Here is a 23,859-nt window from a genome sequence, read left to right as displayed (position 1 = left end):
TTGTAAGTCCGGCCAGGGGTTTATCAATCTCATTAATTCTTTCAAAGAACCAGCTCCTAGTTTCGTTGACCTGTTCAAATGTTCTTTTGTTTTCTATTTCATTGATTTCTGCTCTGATCTTTATTATTTCTCCTCTCCTGCTAGGTTTAGGCTTTATTTGCTGTTCTTTCTCCAGCTCCTTTAGGTGTAGGGTTAGGTTGTGTATTTGAGACCTTTCTTGTTTCTTGACAAAGGTTTGTATTGCCATATACTTTCCTCTTAGGACTGCTTTTCTACAACCCAAAGATTTTGAACAGTTGTGTTTTCATTTTCGCTTGTTTCCATGAATTTTTTAAATTCTTCTTTATTTTCCTGGTTGACCCATTCATTCTTTAGTAGGATGCTCTTTAGCCTCCATGTATCTGAGTTCTTTCCGACTTTCCTTTTGCGACTGAGTTCTAGTTTCAAAGATTGTGGTCCAAAAATATACAGGGAATGTTCCCAATCTTTTGGTACCAGTTGAGACCTGATTTGTGACCCAGGATGTGATCTATTCTGGAGAATGTTCCATGGGCACTAGAGAAGACTGTGTATTCTGCTGCTTTGGGATAGAATGTTCTGAATATATCTGTAAAGTCGATTTCGTCCCGTGTATCATTTAAAGTCTTTATTCCCTTGTTGATCTTTTGCTTAGATGATCTGTTCATTTCAATGAGCGGGGTGTTAAAGTCCCCTACTATTACTGTATTGTTGTCAATGTGTTTCTTTGCTTTTGTTATTAACTGGCTTATATAACTGGCTGCTCCCATGTTAGGGGCACAGATATTTACAACTGTTAGATCTTCTTGTTGGATAGACTCTTTAAGTAGGATATAGTGTCCTTCCTCATCTCTTATTATAGTCTTTGGTTTAAATTTGTCTGATATAGGGATTGCCACCCCATCTTTCTTTTGGTGTCCATTAGCATGGTAAATGGTTTTCCACCCCCTCACTTTCAGTCTGGAGGTGTCTTTGAGTCTCAAATGAGTCTCTTGCAGACAGCATATCGATGGGTCTTTTTTTTTTTTATCCAATCTGATACCCTGTGTCTTTTGATTGGGGCATTTAGCCCATTTACATTCAGGGTAACTATTGAAAGATATGAATTTAGTGCCATTGTATTGCCTGTAAGGTGACTGTTACTGTAGATTTTCTCTGTTCCTTTCTGGTCTATGTTACTTTTAGGCTCTCTCTTTGCTTAGAGGACCCCTTTCAATATTTCTTGTAGGGCTGGTTTGGTGTTTGAAAATTCCTTTAGTTTTTGTTTGTTCTGGAAGCTTTTTATCTCTCCTTCTCTTTTCAATGACAGCCTAGCTGGATATAGTATTCTTGGCTGCATATTTTTCTCGTTTAGTGCTCTGAATACATCATGGCAGTGCTTTCTGGCCTGCCAGTTCTCTGTGGATAGGTCTGTTGCCAATCTAATGTTTCTACCAACTTAGGTTACAGATCTCTTGTCCCAAGCTGCTTTCAGGATGTTCTCTTTGTCTCTGAGACTAAGTTTTACTATTAGATGTCGGGGTATTGACCTATTTTTATTGATTTTGAGGGGGGTTCTCTGTCCCTTTCTGGATTTTGATGCCTGTTTTCTTTCCCAAATTAGGGAAGTTCTCTGCTATAATTTGCTCCAATATACCTTCTGCTCCTCTCTTTCTTCTTCTTCTGGGATCCCAATTATTCTAATATTGTTTCATCTTATGGTATCGCTTATCTCTCAAATTCTGCCCTTGTGATCCAGTAGTTGTTTATCTCTCTTTTTCTCAGCTTCCGTATTCTCCATCATTTGGTCTACTATATTACTAATTCTCTCTTGTACCTCATTCATCCTAGCAGTTAGAGCCTCCATTTTTTAATGCACCTCATTAATAGCCTTTTTGATTTTGACTTGGTTAGTTTTTAGTTCTTTTATTTCTCCAGAAAGGGTTTTTCTAATATCTTCCATGTTTTTCAACCCCAGCTAGTATGTTTAAAATCGTCATGCTGAACTCTAGTTCTGAGATCGTAGTAATGTCTGTATTGATTAGGGCCCCGGCAGTCGGTACTGCCTCTTGTTCTTTTTTTTTTGAGGTGATTTTTTCCGTCTTTTCATTTTGTCCAGAGAAGAATAGATGAATGAGAGAACAAAATGCTAACAGGGTAACAACGACCCCAGAAAAATATACACTAAACAAATCGGAAGACACCTGAAACCAGGGGAAAAGAAATGGAAAGAAAGAAAAAAGAAAAAAAAAAGAATCTGATCAAATATGATCAGGCTGGTGCATAGATCAGTGCCACACACTAAATTTTGGGCATAATTTGGTTTGTTAGAAGAAAGTGCCCCCCAAAATTTTATAGAAAGAAAAACATATATATGTACAAAAATAAGGGTAAATACAATGAAGGGATGTAATATGACTGTAAAGGTGAAAATTATAAAAGATTTTATAAAAGAAATTGAGAAGATAACTTGGTTGAAAAAAGAAAGAAGAGGAATTAAAAAAAAAAAAAAGAAAGGGAGAGAATTTGATCAGGCAGGAGACTAGAACAAAGCCATACACTAGAGATTTAGGGTATATTTTGGTCTGTTAGAAGAAACTGTATCCCAAAATTTTAAAGAGAGAACAACTTATATATATATATATATACACACACACCAGAAATAAGGTTAACTACTATGAAGGGATAAAATATGACTCTAAAAATGAAACATAAAGATTTTTAAAAAGGGATCGATAAGATGTTGGTTGAAAAAGGGAAAAAGAAAAACCAAAAAAAATTAAAAAGATTAACTTTGAAAGACTAAAGAATCAGGGGGCAGAAAAAGCCATGAATTCTATGTGCAGTATTCCCCTAGTGCTGGAGTTCTGCCATTCTCATTGATCGGTAAATGTGGTCTTGGCTGGCTGTTCTTGCTGATCTTCTGGAGGAGGGGCCTGTTGCCGCGGTTCCCAAATGTCTGCCGGAGGTGGAATTGCCCCGCCCTTGCCAGGTCCCGGCTAAGTAATCTGCTCGGGTTTGCTCTCGGGAGCTTTTGCTCCCTGCAAGCTTTCCATACAGCTTTGGAGGACCAGGGTGGAAATGGTGGCCTCCCTATCTCCATCCCGGAGGAGCCGAGAACTCGGGGACCTGATCCTCAGTGCGCCCCCAGAGAAAAGCAGTCAATCACTCCTGTCTCCCCAGTCTCCGGCCGCCCTCTGTGCTCACCCAGCCTGTGACCGAGCATCTCTATCTCTGGCACATGACCCCGTGTGGAATCTCCAAACCCAGCAGATCCCTGCGGTGTGCTCCCGCGCCGCTCCTCCCGGGGGGGAAGAAGGGGAATCTCCCCGGATCTGCCACTTGTTGGGTCCCTGCTCAAAGAGCAGTGGCCCAACTGTACCGCGGACCTCGGTTTATGGCAACCCCGAGCTGAGAGCCCACTCCTTGGCTCCATCTCTGCAGCCGGCTTCCCCGCTCCGCTACCTGGGAGCTCTGCCGCACTCAGGCAACCCTGGTCTTCCTGTGACGCCGAGGGTCCTGAGACCACACTGTCCCAGTGAAGGTTCCACCCCCCGCTTAGCCACTGGAGCGACGTCCCTCAGCGGAGCCGACTTCTAAAAGTTCCGATTTTGTGCTCCGCGGCTCTAGCACTTGCCGGTAGCGGCTGATGGAAGACTCCTCCCCCACCATCTATCTTCCCAAATATCGCCTCGGATTCACTTCTCCGCACATCCTACCTTCCAGAAAGTGGTCACTTTTCTGTTCAGAGAGTTGCTGCTGTTCTTTATTTCGATCTCTGGTTGAATTAGTACGTGCTCAGAATGGTTTGATGACTATCTAGCTGAATTCCTGGGACCAGACGAAATTTAGGTCTCCTACTCCTCCGCCATCTTGCTCCTCCTCTCACAAATAATAATTCTTATAGCCACCCTCAATATTATCTCAATATAAGGAAGCTAAGGCACAGAAAGATTAAATACCCTGCCTGAAGTCACATAGCTAAAACAGACTAACCTAAACAGCCTAGCTCTAAAGTTTGTAACACACTACACTTCGTATAACAATACGCTTTCTCTCTACGTATTTTACTAATATATCTCTACCTACCCACTACATGGATGAGACAAGATTAAATTCTTTCTTAATTCAATATTAAAAACTGGATTACTCACTTACCATATGCCTAAAATTTTTTATCCCCCAAAAACAAGCTTGAAAAACTGTAACTGGCTTCTTACCATTCTGAGGTCCCGTACTTTAGCACTTGGGATGGCATCTAAGTCAACTGTAGTTAATGGAGAAAAAAAAAAAAAAGAAAACATTTTAAAAATAAAAACTTTTAGAATATCAAAAAAAAAAACCTTTTAGAATATCTTTTGTGACTAGCTCTCTACTGGAAATTCTTTTTCAACTATCACATTTTAGAATGTTAAGATATTACTTATTTATTAATAAATATAACTCAGCACCCATTCTAGTTGACTAGAAAAAGTAAATGTCATTATGAGCTTAATACTGATGTCTGTAGAAAAAGAAAAGCAGGATTCTTCACCAGCTTCACTCATATTTCCACAACCCAATTTCCAGTGGCTGAGTGGAGTTAAACACGGCCCCTCACATGGAATTAGTTCAGCTCCAGGCACCTGGTTCCACAGAGATTCTGGAACAGGTGTCCCAAAGGCCCCTCATGGATTTGACCAGTGTTCCTATGTGTTCCTCTGAATAGTGCATTTTGTCCTTTAGAGACTGCCTTTGGGAATAAATAGGCTACCGATGAATGATAGCCTGTATTCCTTCTCAGACTATTTTATACCATGTTTGTGACTTTTATAGTTAAGCCATTTTCTTATTCAGTCATCATCGTCTTTATTGGAAGCTGGCCAGTGGCTGCTATGGCAGATGAATACCCTCAGTGCCAACATGCACCTGCATCCCTCCACCTGGGGACTACTTTTGGGTTAATCAGCCTAATATGCCAAGACCACACCAGATCAGATCATCAGCTGGGTCTCCTCTGGAAAAATTCCACCAAAATGCTTGTAAAGGTTGAAGAATGTCCTAGTTTCTCTTCTCTGATGACATGCCTACTATTTATCATAGAATCTGGGTTACTCTGCTGTCAGAGGGTGATCTATGAGACTACTGTGAAAAGTCCTGTACAAAATGGAGGAAAGACTTTCCCTGTATCAATCTTTATCAGTCTTGACCTGGGCCTAAAATGGTGCACCACTTACTCCTGTGATAATGTCTCCTGGTGAAAAAACATTCCCCAGATCCTGCAAGCCTGAGAATGAGAATGTCTTCTCATTCTTATTACTGGATTGTTGTGTTTTTAGGACTCATTTTCCATGGCCACCCTCAGGGGCCTGCAGGCTGGCAAAGCTGGGGAAATATGTGAAGTCCTGCAGGACACTGGGCCAACAGGGTCCAAGATGCTCTGCTCTGTGAGGCAGCTACCCCCACTCTGCCATCAGGTGCTCCCCCACTCCCCAGTTCCATACTCCCAAGGGACCCTAGATTCTCCTTTGCAGCATTCAGCACATTTATGCTTATTTAGCATCTAACTCCTGCCACAAAGTATAAGCTCCTTGACAGGAGGAGCATATTTCCTTCATCACCACATCCCCCGGATATGGGTCAGTACTTGTGCTCACCAATAGGCACTCAGTATCTGTTGACTGGCTGATTATACAAACGTACATTCATAGCCCAGTCTCGCTAAACAGATTTTGATGCCATATCAAAACCTGTCAGACACACATGGCAAAGAAATGCCCCATAGGGCACTGGTGTGTTTGCCCAGCACTCCTCCCCCTGGCTCCTACTTCCTGCTGCAGATGGCACCTGGCCTAGCCGAGGTCCTCAATCCTCCCTGGACCCCTCTCACACATAACGTACCTCAGCCACAGCAACCAGAGCCCTCTCGGGGACCTGTCCTTTTCTGGGACTATCTGCCAAAAGGGCCACGTAAGCATGGAGCTGCCAGTGGCGGGAAGCTGCCTGGGACTGAAATCAATACCAGAGAGAAAAGAAGCCAACAACAACAAACAACCGACTGATACTATTTGAGACAGGAATGATTATTTCTTACCTTCAGCATCTTCCTGCATCTTCATTCTATTCAGTTTCTTCTGCTGCTCTCTTAGTAGGGCTTGCTGCTGAATCTCTAAGGTGTGGTGATCTCTTGGAGGATCCGGGTACATAAATTTCAGATCAACTCGTGTTTCTGAATCTAGTACAAAAAATATATAGCTAAGTTCAATCTTGTTTCCAAAGGAGATTTTATAAAACTTCACTATAAGTAACATATGAGTAACCTAATTTCAAAATCAAGGAACAATTAAAATAATAAAATATCACCAAAGTCAAGAGATATTAAAATTATCATAAAACTCAACACGAAATTAATATTCTTTAAGTAAATGCCCTTTCACAAACTTACCAACATTAAAAGGAACCCCCCTGCCCCACCCCAGAACAAGCAGTAGCTTATTATGCAATCTCCATCCATACCTCCCCACTCCCCAAGATGCCTCCCAGAGCACACAGCTGGGCAACTATATACAGGTGATAGCCAAGCAGTCACAGGGCTACAACTCAGGCAGCCATTTAGACACTGTAATCACAGCCAGTCCCTAAAATATACTGAAAAAATGAAACAATGTTATTGGCCAATTAATATTTTAACCCTTGCATATATCATACAAAAAGCAAGATAAAGGCAGACTGGCTGGAATTTTAGGAGAGATGTCATTAGTGGAGGAAATGACAATCTAAGAATTCATCTATGCCACAAGTTCAAGAATATCAAGTGATCAGAATGAAAATGTTAAAACTTAATTTTTATTTTTTTAAATTAATTTATTTATTCATGAGAGACAGAGAGAAAAGCAGAGGGAGAAGCAGGCTCCCAAGGAGCAGGGAGCCCGATGCGGGACTCGATCCCAGGACCCTGAGACCATGACCCGAGCCGAAGGCAGACGCCCAGCCATCTGAGCCACCCAGGCGCCCAAAACTTAATTTTTAAATCTTGAGAACAAAAATATAGTTCATACATTTAAAAAGCCTTGAAACTATTATTCCCTTTGATCTACTAATTATACTACTGGAATACAATTTAAAGAAATGATCATAAATATGTAAAAGGCTTTATGATCAGAAATTATCACAATTACCAAAATAATTTAAAAGTATAATATAATAAAAACATGGGAACCAAGTTGAGTAAGAACTAGAAAATGGTTAAGAGCAAAGTTAACAGAAGACACTCTGGACACATGAACTTGGATTGGATGGACCCTGACTTGGCCACTTCCAGACTCAGTTTCCTCTCTGTAAAAACTTTAAGAAACCTCAAAAACCAAGTCATATAATGAACGAGGATTCAATGTGGAAATCATACAGGGAAATGAATGGCTCAATTTTATGGTGTAAACCTTTTTTGTTCTCACGATCTCTTTATACTCTTTGAGGACCCCAAGGAGCTTTTATCTATGTCTCTCTCTCACACACACACAGGCCTTATTAGAAATTAAAACTAAGAAATTTTTAAAACATGAGAATACACAAATGTATTATTAGCATCAGAGCAATGGATTTATCACGTATGTAACCTCCAGAAAACCTGTACACACATGTGAGAATAAACATGAAAAAGACAAATAATGTCTTAGTTTATAATGAAAACAGTTCTGACTGCACAGGTCCCCTGACCAAACTCTGAGACCTACTGGCTTAATACAACGCCTCCCATATACAATGGAATATTACTCAGCCATCAGAAAGGATGAATACCCACCATTTGCATCGACATGGATGGAACTGGAGGGGATTATGCTAAGTGAAGTAAGTCAAGTAGAGGAAGACAATCATATGGTTTCACTCATATGTGGAACATAAAGAATAGCAAGCAGGACCATAGGGAAAGGGAAAGAAAAATGAATGGGAAGAAATCAGAGAGGGAGACAAACCATGAGAGATTCTGGACTCCGGGAAACAAACTGGGGGTTACAGAAGGAGGGGGATGGGGTAACCGGGTGATGGGTATTAAGGAGGGCACATGTTGGGATGAACACTGGGTGTTATACACAACTAATGAATCACTGAACACTACACCAAAAACTAATGATGTATTATATGCTGACTAACTGAACATAATAAAAAATAAATAAATGGGTTGCTTTGCAATTGGATTGTTGTAATAAATTAACCAAATTCTAGTTAACCGACAATCAAATAAATAAATAAATGATAGCATTAAAAAATAGTAAATGTAACTGATGACACTTGTAAATCTAAATGAAAAACAGAGAAAATTAAATAAGTTATATCTTGTTTTTGTTTTACTTTTTTTTTTTTTCAAGATTTTATTTATTTGGTAGAGAGAGACAGCAAGAGTGGGAGAGGGAGAAGCAGGCCTCCCGCTAAGCCAGGAGCCCGATGCAGGGCTCAATCCCAGGACCCTGGGACCATGACCTGAGCCGAAGGCAGACGCTTAACGACTGAGCCACCCAGGCGCCCCATACTTTTGTTTTAAACTAGGCTCAGAAAGAAGACTAGAAATATTTAGGTGATTTGAGTAAGGTGATTTTCCCCTCTTATGTATCTTTCTGTGTTTTCAAAACTTTCTGTAATAGATACTATTTTTAAAAGTAAAAAGAAGAAAGGTTCAATTCTGGTTCATCTGGTATAGGTCGTATGATCACACATCCAACAATTTGCCACCTCGACTCCGACACCTGCTCTATTAAATGGTCCAAAAGGAAGAATCACATATAACACACATTTTGGTTCCTCTACACATTTTCAGTTTCCCAGGCCCCTGTGTCTCCTGGTAATCCTATTTCCCTACTAAGCTTTCTCTCCTCCTTCTAAGCACTACATCAAATCTTCTCAACTCTCTTCCTTCAAATATCCTCTATTTGCTCCTGCCTACTCAGGGACCCTGCTCTCATCATTCCCTCCCTCTCTCTCATATCCTACATACACCTCTTACCCTGTCACAAGCCACCCTCCACAGTAGCATCAGAATGCATTCCCCCAGCTCTGGACCCTCCGTTCCTCCCCTTCCCAGCCAAGCTTCCTCCAGGGGTTGTCACTGCCTCCAACAGTCTGCCTCCTAGTCAATCCTCATTCCAATGTTAGTTGGCTTCTGATGCCCTAATTCCACCAAAGATCTAATTGAGGTCACCAGTGACCTCTGATCCAAATGATACTTTGCAATATTCCTCTTACACGATTCTTTCTCCTTGACACGCTCTCTTCCCTCAGCTTTCAGGATACCACATTCTCCAGTCACTCTGGCTGTTCGTTCTTAGTCTCTTTCCCAAGCTCAGCTTGCCCTGTCCCCCTTCCATTAATGACTTCCATTAAGTGCCACTCTTATTAGTCTACCTGATCTAATCCACTCCCGAGAGGCTTTAACAGCTGTATGCTCTCCAAAAGAAAAGAGACAAACCAAAGCCTCATCTACCAGATTGGTAACATAAAGAACTAAAGTATATAGAAGTTTTATTCATCGTTATTTAAAATAGGTATCGTAGATGAAACTTTACTTTAGAAAAAGGATACAAATAAATACTTGAATACGGGGAGAACACAGTCTGTATATAAAAGAGCAGCATTCGACTCACCTCTATCTTTCAGCTCATTGAAGTCATGAATATTCTGAAAAGTAGTAGCATCTAAGCCCTTAGGCGACTGTCTTCTCACAGGAGCTTGCAGTCGATGCCTAGCCATGTCAAATATATCCATGGGATTCCTTTCTCTTTTCCTACAGAGAGATGACAAATTTTGGTAAATGTGTTTTAATGGGAAGAGAATTGGAGTTCACATTTAACTCCCTGTACAAGAAATCTGGCATCTCAGGGTGCCTGGGTGGCTCAGTCATTAAGCGTCTGCCTTCGGCTCAGGTCATGATCCCAGGGTCCTGGAATCGAGCCCCGCATCGGGCTCCCTGCTCCGCGGGAAGCCTCCTTCTCCCTCTCCCACTCCCCCTGCTTGTGTTCCCTCTCTTGCTGTGTCTCTCTCTGTCAAATAATAAAATCTTTAAAAAAAAAAAATCTGGCATCTTACATCACAGTATACTAGAAAACTTTAATACGTTATTTCAATCTCTTGTATTAAAAAATATAGTAAAGGTCAGTGTAATCTTCCAAGATATTCTGATGCAAAGTACCTTATTAGAAGAGTAAAATGAGTTAGCTTTACCTTAAAAATGTTCACATAGTAGAAAGATCATAGTCTTTGAAGTCAGCAAAACCAAGACTCAAAGACCAGCTCTGCTATTTATTGGCAGTTTGACCTTGATTTCATCATCTGTATGATGCAGATGATGTCTATTCCTTCTAATTAAGTGAAGTTATACACGGTAAAGTACCCAGCATTGTATTTGACATATGTTAAGTAATCAATAAATGTTATCTTCCCCTCAGCCTAAAATAAAAATTATACAGAGAAATATGGTATTAATACACCACCCAATATAATGGGTACTATACACAGTCTCCAACACTAATTTTACAACGGCTTTTGGGGAACTCAATACCTAATTAGTTTATTTGATACTCTGGTACCTAGGAAGTTAACATAATAGGGGGCTTAGTAAGCAAGTTTCCTGCTAGGGCTTTGGGGGAGTGACTAAGAAGAGGAAAGGATGGGGGACAGTGTCTCTAGCCCTGAAAAGACCTACCTGTGCTTCCCGCAGCACTAGACAGTCCCCCTCTATTTCTGAAAATTAGGCTTTAAGCTATAGCTGTCAGAGACTTGGCCCAACTCTTGCCTTCATTTCTTTGTTCACTAAATCTTCCCTAAGCACCTAGATGGGAAAGCTTGGATCCCAAAAGGCAATACTACTGTTCTCCTGGAGCTTCCTTTCGAGGTGAGGATAACAAATCACAAAAGTACCTCGTCAAGGCTGACAAAGACTTCTAGTGAACTGGACTCCTTCCTAGTTTCCATTACTACTAAAAGTTAAATAGGCTACTAAGTTAGGAATTAGATTAGATCTTCTTTGGATGTGAGCTGGCTAATGTTTGTTTTGTGCCTAACACAAAGTAAGAGCTCAATAATGTGAGCTTAATTAATGAATAAGATTCTTTTTGTGAAACAATTTATAAAATTGGAATAATCAACTCTGAGATGTCTCTGATTATGATACATATTAAAAATTATACCAGAGTAAATGTATTTAACCAATTCTTGTTAAATGATGGCAATCTAACATATATTCTCTAAGTTAGCATGTAGAATTTACAAGGTACTTTCAAATACATGCATGTATTTATGCTTCGCTAAAATCTCATGGGGTAGAAATTATTGCTATCACTTGCAGAAGAGAAAATTGAAAAGCTACCTGGTTTCTCTTATATTGGTTTGCCAAAAGAGAGTACAGTGTTCAATTTATGAAAGAAAATTAATGTCAATAACCCACTATACTGAATTAAACATGCATGTTTGAGTATGTAAAGCTGCAATAGTTAAGACATTTATAACATCATAAAAGTAAATAAAGAAAAACTACACTGACCTCTCAACTACTTATAAGTAGTTGATAAATAAAACAGAACTACTCACTGAAAATTACCGCCTTGGGTTAACATTTCATTATCTAGCCATTCCGTATTTTTGAAATTTTCTCACTGTGTTTACTTAGCTAGAACATGCTTGGAGATTAAGCTGCGACATTAAAATCCTATCACATACTGGATTAGAGTCTTAAATATCAGTATAAATTTAACAGAAATACAAAATGATAGGCCAGGAACAATGACAGATATGTTTCTCAGTACACATTATCTAGCTCTGTCCACTAAACAGGGCCCAGATGCAAAGACACCCAGAAAGCACATCCAGCATCCAGAGCTTGTTTCTAAATACCATCCTCCAAGAGGAACCATGGCTTCCTGGAGAAATAGCGGATTTCAGGGCTGGGGTAGGGGAAATACAAGAGCATCCTGAAGTGTCTCTCGTAATACCAAAAAGGAATGAAGTGCTCAAAAAAAATGGACAATGGATTATACCCCAAAGTACAAAATAAATATACATGAATCGAAAGTGATATAAAGATTGAATAAATAAAGGGAAGAGAAGGGACAGTTTTTTAAGATTTATTTACTTTAGAGAGAGAAAAAGAGAGAGCATGTGAGAGCATGAGCAGGCGGAGGGGCAGAAGGAAAGGGAGAGAAGCAGACTCCCCACTGAGCTCAGAGCCCAACACGGGGCTCGATCATATGACCCCAAGACCACGACCTGAGCCAAAATCAAGTCTGATGCTCGACCAAGTGAACTACTCAAGCACACCAAGAAGGGACAAATCTTCCTTACAAAAGAATTCTAAAAATATACATATATAGATAACTAAGCCCCTCTACAGGCTATGGAGCTTAATCCTACCTCCTACCCATTCTTGTGAGTGTGCCAAATTCGTTGAGTCATGTCCTAAGAATAGTAACTACAGCAGAGAAACCTGGCAAATTCTACTTTAACCAAATGATGAAGGTTTCCATCCCCAGGAATGTCTATGTAGATGCCACATACCCCCATTATATGATGTGATGAGAAGGCCATCCACCCTGTGCAATTCTTTCCAAAAACCCTTAACACCAGTCTAATCATGAGTAAACTTCAGACAAACCCAGACTAGGGGATATTCTATAGGATTCTACCTGGCCAATACCCCTCTAGACTGTCACAGTCATGAAAACAAGTAAAGACTAAGAAACTGTCCCAGACCAGAGGAGACTAGGAGACATGACAACTAAATGCAATGTGGTACCTACAGTGATTAGATTCTGGAACAGAAAGAGAACATTAATGGAAAAACTAGGGAAGGCTAAAAAGTCTGGAACTTAGTAGTAATGTTCCAACAACAGTTTTTTAGTGACAGTCAAACTCCAGTAACACAAGATGTTAACAACTGGGGAAAACTGAGTGAGAGGCATATGGAAACTCTGTACTATGTCTGCAACTTTTCTTTTAATCTAAAATGATGCCAAAATAAATAAAAGTTTATTTTGAACAAAACTGCTCTGCGGTTTGAAGAACACTACTTTAAAAAAATTTATGAGTCCTTTTGGCAAAAATCAGAAATGTTTGATAGTCTGTAAGTTATAAGTATTTTAGAAAATAGATTGTTGATGGAAAATGTAAAAGATACCTTTAAAATGTAACTATGATTATTCCAACTCTGAAGTTGTCCATTCCTATATAGTTTTCCCCCTCAAAGACTAAATTTCTGTGCCTGATTTTATAGAAGACTAAAAATGGGAAAGTAAAGAGAATGTTTTCATAATTTTCTATTTCTAGTCTTGTTTCAATTATCTTTTTCCCCAGCATGGACTTCCCTACCACTTAGCTTAGCTTACAAAGCAACTTCTGCACCCATTTGCCTTGTGTACATACAGACTGAAATCAGTCAATTATTTTCATTCACTGATTTCTGTGGTGAGACAAAACAGTCCATTCTAAGATAGAGCTGGAAGAAAGGTGTGCCCGCCCCAAACTCAGTTTTATTGAGTCTAATCCTATTAAACATTTCATGATTAGGGCTAGTATTTCTGGTTTTCCTTCAAGAAAGTGCTACTTCAGGGCACCTGGGTGGCTTGGTTGGTTAAGCATCTACCTTTGGCTCAGGTCATGATCCCAGGGTCCTGGAATCGAGCCCTGTGTCAGGCTCCCTGCTCAGCAGGGAGTGTGCTTCTCTCTCTCCCCCTGCCTCTCCACCCCACTCGTGCTCTCTCTCTCTTGCTCACTCTCTAATATTTTTTTTAAAAAGTGCTACTTCTTTCTTCCTCCCCAATCTCAACATCTCTGTCACCACCACTATGGTGGTCATCATCATCACCATAAATATATTATTGGCAGTAAGGAAGAGCAGTTAAGACGCTCAATTTAAATGTTTTATATTAGGTTAAATATTCATTAAATATCCCATATTTTTGCAGTGAATAGATTGAACAGGTATGGATAAATGTTTTATGAAGGCAACATAATCTACATAAAATTCAAGAATGTGAATCTAAGAGAATATTGGTGCAGATAGTCCAACATGGCAGAGAAATAGGAGACCTTGGTTTTGTCTGGTTCCAGGAATTCAACTAGTAGCTATCAAATCATTCTGAACACCTGTGAACTCAACCAGAGATCTAAGGAAAGAATAGCTGCAACTCTACAAACAGAAAAGCGACTACTTTCTGCAAGGCAGGATGTGCAGAGAAGTGAATCTGAAGCTCTATATGGGAAGATAAACCGCCAGGGAGGTGGGGGGAGCCTCCCTAAGCCAACACCCGAAACTGATATAGCAGCCAAGCGCAAAATCAGAACTTTTAGAAGTCTGCTCCAGTGAGGGACAGCCCTGCCTGAGAGGCATGCTAAGGTGGTGAAATGGGGCAAAAACCTAGGTGGGACAGTGTGGTCTCTGGATCTTCAGGATCACAGAAAGACCTGGGGTGCCTGGGGGTGGACAAGTGGGCTGCAATCAGAAAGCCCAGGTGTGGGCTCTCAGCATAGTGTTGCCATAAATGACGAACCACCAAACAGTTGGGAGACTGCACTCCTGATAGCAGCTAGGGACAAGAGATCCATAAACCCCAAGGGTAGAAATGTTAGACTGGCAGGAGCTCTATCCACAGAGACATGGCAGGCCATAAAGGACTGCCATGATATATTCAGAATTGACCCTACTTCGTCCCCCAGGGAGGAGCGGCGTGAGTATGTGCCATAGGAGGCTGCAGGGTTTGGAGACTCCCATCAGGGTTTCGTGCAGATGGAGACCAGGGAGACAGATGTGATTGACTGCTTTTGCGTGAGGGCACACTGAGGAGTGGGCCCCGAGCTCTGGCTCTGGGGCTGAAGATTGGGAGGCCGCCATTTTAATTCTCATCCTCTAAAGCAGAGCAGAAAGCCTTCAGGGAACAAAACCACATAGAACAAACCAGAGCAGCTTACTTAGCATGGACCCCTGGCAAGGGCAATGCAGTTGCCCCTGGGGCAAAGACACTGTAGAATCAGCACAACAGGCCCCTCCCCCAGAGGATCACCAAGAATATCCAGCTAAGACCATGTTTACTAATCACACAGAACTGCAAAACTCCAGCACTAAGGGAAAACATATAGAAATTATGGTCTTTTTGCCACGATTCTTTAGTACTTCAATTTTAATGTTTTTGCTCTTTCTTTTTTCAACCATTTTCTTATTTTTGAATCAACTCTTTTAAAATCTTTTTTAATTTTCATATTTACACTTACATTCTAACCTTCCATTGTATTTAATATTATTTTTGTATATATATTAAAGTTTTCCTTTCTTTACAATTTTGGGATGCAGTTTCTTCTAACAAACAGACCAAAATACACTCAGGATATAGTGTATTGCTCTGTTCTGTTCACCTGTTTATATTCCTTTTTTTTTTTTTGACTTTTAATTTTCATTTTTATAGTTACATTCTATCCTTTATTTTCGTACATATAGAAGTTTTTCTTTCCTTACAATTTTGGAATCTAGTTTTCTAACAGACAAAAATGCACACAGGATCCAGTGTATTGCTCTGTTTTGTTCACCTGTCTGATTATATTCTCTCACACTTTTTTTTAAATTTTTTCTGGTTTTGCATCTCTTCTGATTTTAGTGTATATTTCTCTGGGGTCATTGTTTCCATTTTAGTATTTTGTTCTCTTCTTCATCTATTCTTCTCTAGACAGAATGACAAGACAAAAAAACTCACCTCAAAAAAGAGAACAAGATGCAATAATGATGGCCAGAGACCTAATCAGTATGGACATGAATAAAATGTTGGAACTAGAGTTCAGAATAATGATTATAAAGATACTAGCTGGGCTTGCAAAAAGCACAGAAGACATTAGAGAAGCTTATACTGAAGAAATAAAAGAACTAAAATCTAATCAAGTCAAAATAAAAAAGGCTATTAATGAGATGTAATAAAAAATGGAGGCTCTAACTGCTGGGATAGATGAGGCAGCAGAGAGAATTGTGAGAGAGAAGACAAAATAATGGGGCGCCTGGGTGGCTCAGATGCTTAAGCGTCTGCCCTCAGCTCAGGTCATGATCCCAGGGTCCTGGGATCGAGTCCCACATCGGGCTCTCTACTCCTTGGGAGTCTGCTTCTCCCTCTGCCTCTCTCTCTTTCTGTCTCTCATGAATAAATAAAATCTTATAAAAAAAAGACAAAATAATGGAAAATAAACAAGCTGAGAAAAAAAGAGATTAAACAGGGGCGCCTGGGTGGCTCAGTCATTAAGCCTCTGCCTTCGGCTCAGGTCATGATCCCAGGGTCCGGGGATCAAGCCCTGCATCGGGCTCTCTGCTCAGCGGGAATCCTGCTTCTCCCTCTACCACTCCCCCATGGTCATGTCCCCTCTCTCGCTGTCTCTCTCTATGTCAAATAAATAAATAAAATCTTAAAAACAAGAGAGATAAACAACAACTGAATATCGAGGGAAGAATTCGAGAGATAAGTTATACCATAAACCAAAACAATATTAGAATAATTGGGATTCCAGAAGAGGAAAGGGAGAAGGGCAGAAGGTATATTAGAGCAAATTATAACAGAGAACATCCCTAATCTGGGAAAGGAAACAGGCATTCAAGTCCAGGACGCACAGAGAACATCCCTCAAAATCAGTTAAAAACAGGTCAACACCTCGACATATAATACTGAAACTTGCTAATCTCAGAGACAAGGAGAAATTCCTGAAAGCAGCTTGGTACAAGAGGTCCGTAACCTACAAGGACAGAAACATTAGACTCGCAGGGGACCTATCCACAGGGACCTAGCAGGCCAGAAAGGACTGCCATGATATATTCAGGGTGCTAAATGAAAAAACTATGCAGCCAAAAATACTTTATCCAGCAAGGCTGTCATTCAAAATTGAAGGAGAGATAAAAAGCTTCCAGGACAAACAGAAACTAAAAGAATTTGTGATCACTAAAAGAGCTCTGGAAGAAATATTAAAAGGGATCCTTTAAGTGAAGAGTGAACCCAAAAGTAACATAGGCCAGAAAGGAACAGAGACAATAAATACAGAAACAGTGACTTTACAGGTAATACAATAGCACTAAATTCATATCTTTCAATAGTTACCCTGAATGTAAATGGGCTAAATGCCCCAATCAAAACACACAGGCTATCAGACTAGATAAAAAAGCAAGACCCATCCATATACTGTCTGCAAGAGACCATTTTAGACCCAAAGACACCTTCAGATTGAAAGCGAGGGGGTGGAAAACCATTTATCATGCTAATGGACATCAAAAGAGAGCTAGAGTAGCAATCCTTCTATCACACAAATTACATTTTAAACCAAGACTGCAATAAGAGATGAGGAAGGACACCATAACATACTTAAAGGGTCTATCCAACAAGAAGATCTAACAACTGTAAATATTTATACCCCTAACATGGGAGCAGCCAAATATATAAGCACATAACAAAATTAAAGAAACACATCGATAATAGTACAATAGTAGGGGACTTTAACACCTCAGGCACTGAAATGGACAGATCATCTAAGAAGATAAACAAGGAAACAAGGGCTTTGAATGACACACTGAACCACATGGACTTCACAGATATATTCAGAGCATTCCATCCTAAAATAAGGGAATACACATTCTTCTGGAGTCCACATGGAACATTCTCCAGAATAGATCACATACTGGGTCTCAAATCAGGTCTCCACCGGTACCAAAAGATTGGGATCATTCCCTGCATGTTTTTGGACCACAATGCTTTGAAACTAGAACTCAATCACAAGAGGAAAGTCGGAAAGAACTCAAATACATGGAGGCTAGAGAGCATCCTACTAAAGAATGAATGGATCAACCAGGAAATTAAAGAATTTTAAGAATTCATGGAAACCAATGAAAATGAAAACACAACTGGTCAAAATCGTTGGGATGCAGCCAAGGCAGTCCTAAGAGGGAATCATACAGCAACACAAGTCTTTCTCAAGAAACAGGAAAGGTCTCAAATACACAACCTAAACTTACACCTAAGGAGCTGGAGAAAGAACAGCAAATAAAGACTGAACCCAGCAGGAGAAGAGAATTAATGAAGATTTGAGCAGAAATCAATGAAATAGAAAACAAAAGAACAGTAGGACAGATCAACGAAAATAGGAGCTGGTTCTTTAAAAAAGAATAAGATCGATAAACACCTGGCCAGATTCATCAGAAAGAAAAGAGAAAGGACCCAAATAAATCATGAATGAAAGAGGAGAGATCATAACCAACATCAAAGCAATACAAACAGTCATAAGAACATATTATGAGCAACTATATATCAACAAATTAGGCAATCTGGAAGAAACGGATGCATTCCTAGAGATGTATAAACTACCAAAACTGAACCAGGAAGAAACAGAAAACCTGAACAGACCCATAACCAGCAAGAAAATTGAAGAAGTAATCAAAAATCTCCCAACAAACAAGAGCCCAGGGCCAGATGACTTCGCAGGGGAATTCTACCAAACATTTAAAGAAGAATTAATACCTATTCTTCTGAAGCGGTTTCAAAAAATAGAAATGGAAGGAAAACTTCCAAACTCATTTTATGAGGCCAGCATTACCTTGATCCCAAAACTAGACAAAGAACCCACCAAAAAGGAGAATTACAGACCAATATCTCTGATGAACATGGATGCCAAAATTCTCACCAAGATACTAGCCAGTAGGATCCAAAGGTACATTAAAAAGATCCTAGCCAACAGGATCCAACGATACATTAAAAGGATTATTCACCCTGACCAAGTGGGATTTACTCCTGAGGTAGTATTTTCCTATCTCCTAGTGTGGTTACAACTGCACATCAATCATTGTGACACACTACTTTATTAAAAGAAAGGACAAGAACCATATAAACCTCCCAATGAATGCAGAAAAAGCATCTGACAAAGTACAGCATCTTTCCTTGATTAAAACTCTTCACAGGGTAGGGATAGAGGGAACATACCTCAATATCATAAAAGCCATATACAAAAAGCCCACAGCAAATGTCGTTCTCAATGGGGAAAAACTGATAGCTTTTCCCCTAAGGTTGGGAACACGGCAAGGATGCCCACTCTCACCACTGTTGTTCAACATAGTACTAGAAGTCCTAGCCTCAGCAATCAGACAACAAAAAGAAATAAAAGGCATCCGAATCGGCAGAAAAGTAGTCAAACTCTCCACTCTTTGCAGGCGGTATGATACTCTATGTGGAAAACCCAAAAGACTCCACCCCAAAATTGCTAGAACACATACAGGACTTCAGCAAAGTGGCAGGATATAAAACGAATGCACAGAAATCAGTTCCATTCCTATACACTAACAATGAGACAGAAGACAGAGAAATTAAGGAGTTGATCCCATTTACAACTGCACCAAAACCCCTAAGATACCTAGGAATAAAACTAACCCAAGAGGCAAACGATCTGTACTCAAAAAACTATAGAACACTCATGAAAGAAACAGAGGCAGACACAAAGAAATGGAAAAACGTTCCATGCTCATAGGTTGGAAGAACAAATGTTGTTAAAATGGTTATGCTACCTCGAGCAATCTATACTTTCAATGCAATTCCTACCAAAATACCATCAACTTTTTTTCACAGAGCTGGAACAAATAATCCTAAAATTTGTATGGAACCAGAAAAGACCCCAAATAGCCAAAGGAATGTTGGAAAAGAAAACCAAAGCTGGTGGCATCACAATCCTGGACCTCAAGCTCTATTACAAAGCTGTCATCAAGACAGTATGGTACTGGCACAAACACAGACACTAGATCAGTGGAACAGAATAGAGAACCCAGAAATGGACCCTCAACTCTATGGTCACCTAATCTTGGACGAAGCAGGATAGAATATCCAATGGAAAAAAGACATTTTCTTCAACAAATGGTGTTGGGGAAATTGGACAGCCACATGCAGAAGACTGAAACTGGACCATTTCCTTACACAATACACAAAAGAATAGATTCAAAATGGATGAAAGACCTAAATGTGAGACAGGAACCCATCAAAATCCTAAAGAACACAGGCAGCAACTTCTGTGACCTCGGCTGCGGCAACATCTTGCTAGACACATCTCCAAAGGCAAGGGAGAGAAAGGCAAAAATTAACTATTGGGACTTCATCAAGATAAAAAGCTTTTGCACAACAAAGGAAATAGTTGACAAAAACCAAAAGACAACCAACAGAATGGAAGAAGATATTTGCAAATGATATATCAGATAATGGGCTAACATCCAAAATCGATAAAGAACTTATTAAACTCAATACCCAAAGAACAAATAATCCCATCAAGAAATGGACAGAAGACATGAACAGACATTTATCCAAAGAAGACATCCAAATGGCCAACAGAAACATGAAAAAATGCTCCACATCACTCAGCATCAGGAAAATACAAATCAAAACCACAATGAGGTACCACATCACAGTAGTTAGAATGGCTAAAATTAACAAGTCAGGAAGTGACTGATATTGGTAAGGATGCGGAGAAAGGGGTACACTGTTGGTGGGAATGCAAGCTGGTGCAGCCAGCTCTGGAAAACAGTATGGAGGTTCCTCAAGTAGTTAAAAATAGAGCTACCCTGTGAGCCAGCAACTGCACTACTAGGGATTTACCCCAAAGAACAAATTTAGTGATCCAAAGGGCACCTGCACTTCAATGTTCATAGCAGCAATGTCCACAATAGTCAAACTATGCAAAGAGCCCCGATGTCCAGTGAGAGATGAATGGATAAAGAAGATGCTATATATACACACAACGGAATACTACTCAACCATCAAAAAAAATGAAATCTTGCCATTTGCAATGACATGGATGGAAGTGGAGGGTAATATGCTAAGCAAAATAATCAGAGAAAGACAATTATCATAAGATCTGTCATATGTGGAATTTAAGAAACAAAACAGAAGATCATAGAGGAAGAGAGGAAAAAATGAGACAAAATCAGAGAGGAAGAGAAATCATAAGAGACTCGAAATCATAGGAAACAAACTGAGCATTGCTGGAGGGGCAGGAGGTGGAGGGATAGGGTAACTGGGTGATGGCCAGTAAGCAGGGCACATGATGTAATGAGCACTGGGTATTATTTAAGACTGATGAATCACTGACCTCTACTTCTGAAACTAGTAATACATTATATGTTAATTAATTGAATTTAAATGAAAAAAATAAAGTAAAAGCATACTGGTTAAAGAAAAAGCTACTTTGCCAAAAAAGAAAAGAATGAAGTTTAGAAAAAGAAAACCTACCACATACTTTAAACACAAAGAGACTTAATAAATCATATACTATTTTGGATTAGTTGCACTGCGTCCCTCCACTAGGATATAATTATTTTGCTATATTTCTTTTGGGGGAAAAGGCTATTTCAGTATTACAATTTCACCAACAATCTCTTAAAAACTTTTCTCAAGCATACTACTTATCTATTCTAATAAATGTGATTTTACAACAAAGACTGATTAATCCTGGTCCAAAACTGTAGAATTACTGGATCGGTTCTGATTAATGTATAATTCCTTTTCCTGAACACAAGAACAACAAAACACAAGAACAAACAAAAACGCAAGGTGAAACTTGCCTTATATGAATTTCATCATCACTGTCCATGTGTAACAACCGCCCTTGTAGACGCCGTTCTTCACTACGAAGCTGTTTTCTCATTTCTGATAACTCCATAATTACATTTTTTTTCTCCTCTGCAAATTCAAAGTAAAAAATAAGACAGGTATAAGAACAGAAGATTAAACATTAAAACATAACCAGACTTATCACAAAACTAAAATGCTCAGAGAAACATTTTTATGAAGGTTGTTAATGTTTTATAAATACAGATATTTATGAATACCAGTAAGATACACATACACATTTCTGAAAATACAGGAATTGCCAGACTTAAGAAATATTCTTGGGGTAGGGAGAGTGCAACTATAAAGAGGCAGCACAAGAGAGTTCCTTTGTGGTGATGCCACACTTCTTCTTTTTTTTTAAAGATTTTATTTATTTGAAAGAAAGAGAGAGATAACATGAGCAGAGGGGAGGGGCAGAGGGAGAGGGAGAAGCAGACTCCCACTGAGCAGGAAGCCTGATGTGGGGCTTGATCCCAGGACCCCGGGATCATGACCTGAGCCAAAGGCAGACTCTTAACTGACTGAGCCACCAGGCGCCCCTGATGCCACAGTTCTATACTTTGTGCAATAGTCACACAAATTACACACAATACAAATGCACAGAACCACACACAAAACACAAACACACATCAATTACTTTGTGTTAAAACTGTGAGACCTGATGGAGGTCTGTAGAGTCTAACAATGTCAATTTCCTGGTTGTTGTTCTATATAAGATAGTACCACTGAGGGAAGCTGCAGGAAGGGTACACGGGACTTCACTACGCTCTTTTGCAACATTCTGTGAGTCTACAATTATTTCAAAATAAAAAGCTTAAAAGAGAAATATTATAGGTTACAGACTTAATAGTTAACTCTACCTTCTGCACGGAGCTGGTTTCTCCTGGCAGGTACCGGAGGAGACTCTGCCCTGGATATGGAACTTTCCTGTTTAACAATCATAACAAAGATATACTCAGTATGTCTTGCCTGCTCAGAAGCTTGAAGAGAATAATTTTTTTGAAGCAACTATATGTAAAAGAAACCAGATTTCCACTATCCTACCTATACACTCACCTCCATGTCTTTTTCCTTCCCATCACAATGGAAGTGTCCTTGCTCCACCCAACGACAACCCTGTCACCTGTTCTCTGTACCTGGTAAGTGACTCCTACCTCCTCCAATCACCCTTTTTTCTTAGCTTATGCTTAAAAATCTCTTCCTTCTTGGGGCGCCTGGGAGGCTCAGTTGGTTAAGCAACTGCCTTTGGCTCAGGTCATGATCCTGGAGTCCCAGGATCGAGTCCAGCATCGGGCACCCTGCTCAGCGGGGAGTCTGCTTCTCCCTCTGACCCTCCCCCCCGCCGTGCTCTCTCTCTCATTCTCTCTTTCTCAAATAAAACCTTAAAAAAAACTCTTCCTTCTTAAAAAAAAATTATCTCCTCCTTCATCACTATCTACTGTCCCTTCTCTACTTCCCTCCACAGCCATCCTCTCAAGAAGAATAGATGCAACACGGTGTCTACTTCCTCATGCCCATTCACGCCTCACCACACAGCTACTGCCTTTGCTTCTACACCCTATCGCTCCACAGCTCTCACCAAAGTCACCAGGGGATCCCGAAGTGACACATTCAATGGGCTTTTACACCCTTATTTTAATTGGCCAGTAGCAACTGATATTGCCATTCTCTATCACTTTCTCTGTCTCTATTTCCTTTCTCTGCCTCTTAAATATTTAATTCCCTGGTGTTCCATCCTCAGCCCTCTTTACTTCCCCCAAACCCATCCCAAACAACTGTACTAATCTGACAAGGAACAGTGTTAATGGCTTCCAAACAAGTCCAGAGCTCCTTCCTTAGCCACAACCCATATTTTCAACTACCCACTCTATATAAATCTCACAAGAAACTTGAAGGTTTTCACTGATGCCTACCCCCAACACACAGTGAATGCCATTATTTGTGTCTCTTAAGTATGTCTTAAATTTGTCATCCATTCTCAGTTCTTAATGTCACTGCCTTTAAGTCCTGAAAGTCTCACAACTGGACTTGTGCAAAACCACTGTAACTTCTATGTTTATGGTCTTACCCGACCTCTAAAATACATCTCCACACCAGTGCCTGAGAGAACGTTATGTAAGACAAATATGGCCATTCTCCAACTTATGACGTGTCATTCTCCTACTTAAAGTATTACAAAGCATACCATTCATTATCTATCACAGACCAACTAAATCAGAATCTCAGAGAGCGGGATTAGGATAAT

General features: G+C 39.9%; 1 protein-coding gene across 6 annotated transcripts in view; it reads right to left on the bottom strand.

Annotated features, from left to right (window-relative positions):
• CSPP1 (centrosome and spindle pole associated protein 1) overlaps window positions 1-23,859 on the bottom strand; it is a 266,222-nt gene that overhangs the window by 22,002 nt on the left and 220,361 nt on the right. For all 6 annotated transcript variants that reach the window (XM_027570502.2, XM_027570590.2, XM_027570366.2 and 3 more), the window contains 5 exons: window positions 22,475-22,541; window positions 21,566-21,683; window positions 9,612-9,751; window positions 6,071-6,211; window positions 4,218-4,264 (listed from right to left, as the gene is read on the bottom strand). In XM_027570502.2, the coding sequence (XP_027426303.2) occupies window positions 4,218-4,264; window positions 6,071-6,211; window positions 9,612-9,751; window positions 21,566-21,683; window positions 22,475-22,541 (513 nt within the window). The remainder of the gene's footprint in view (window positions 1-4,217; window positions 4,265-6,070; window positions 6,212-9,611; window positions 9,752-21,565; window positions 21,684-22,474; window positions 22,542-23,859) is intronic.

Source organism: Zalophus californianus, chromosome 4, assembly GCF_009762305.2.
Source record: "Zalophus californianus isolate mZalCal1 chromosome 4, mZalCal1.pri.v2, whole genome shotgun sequence".
Classification (NCBI taxonomy): Eukaryota; Metazoa; Chordata; class Mammalia; order Carnivora; family Otariidae; genus Zalophus; species Zalophus californianus.
The sequence above is the reverse complement of the archived record's forward strand: the minus strand, read 5'-3'. Positions and strand labels throughout refer to the sequence as shown.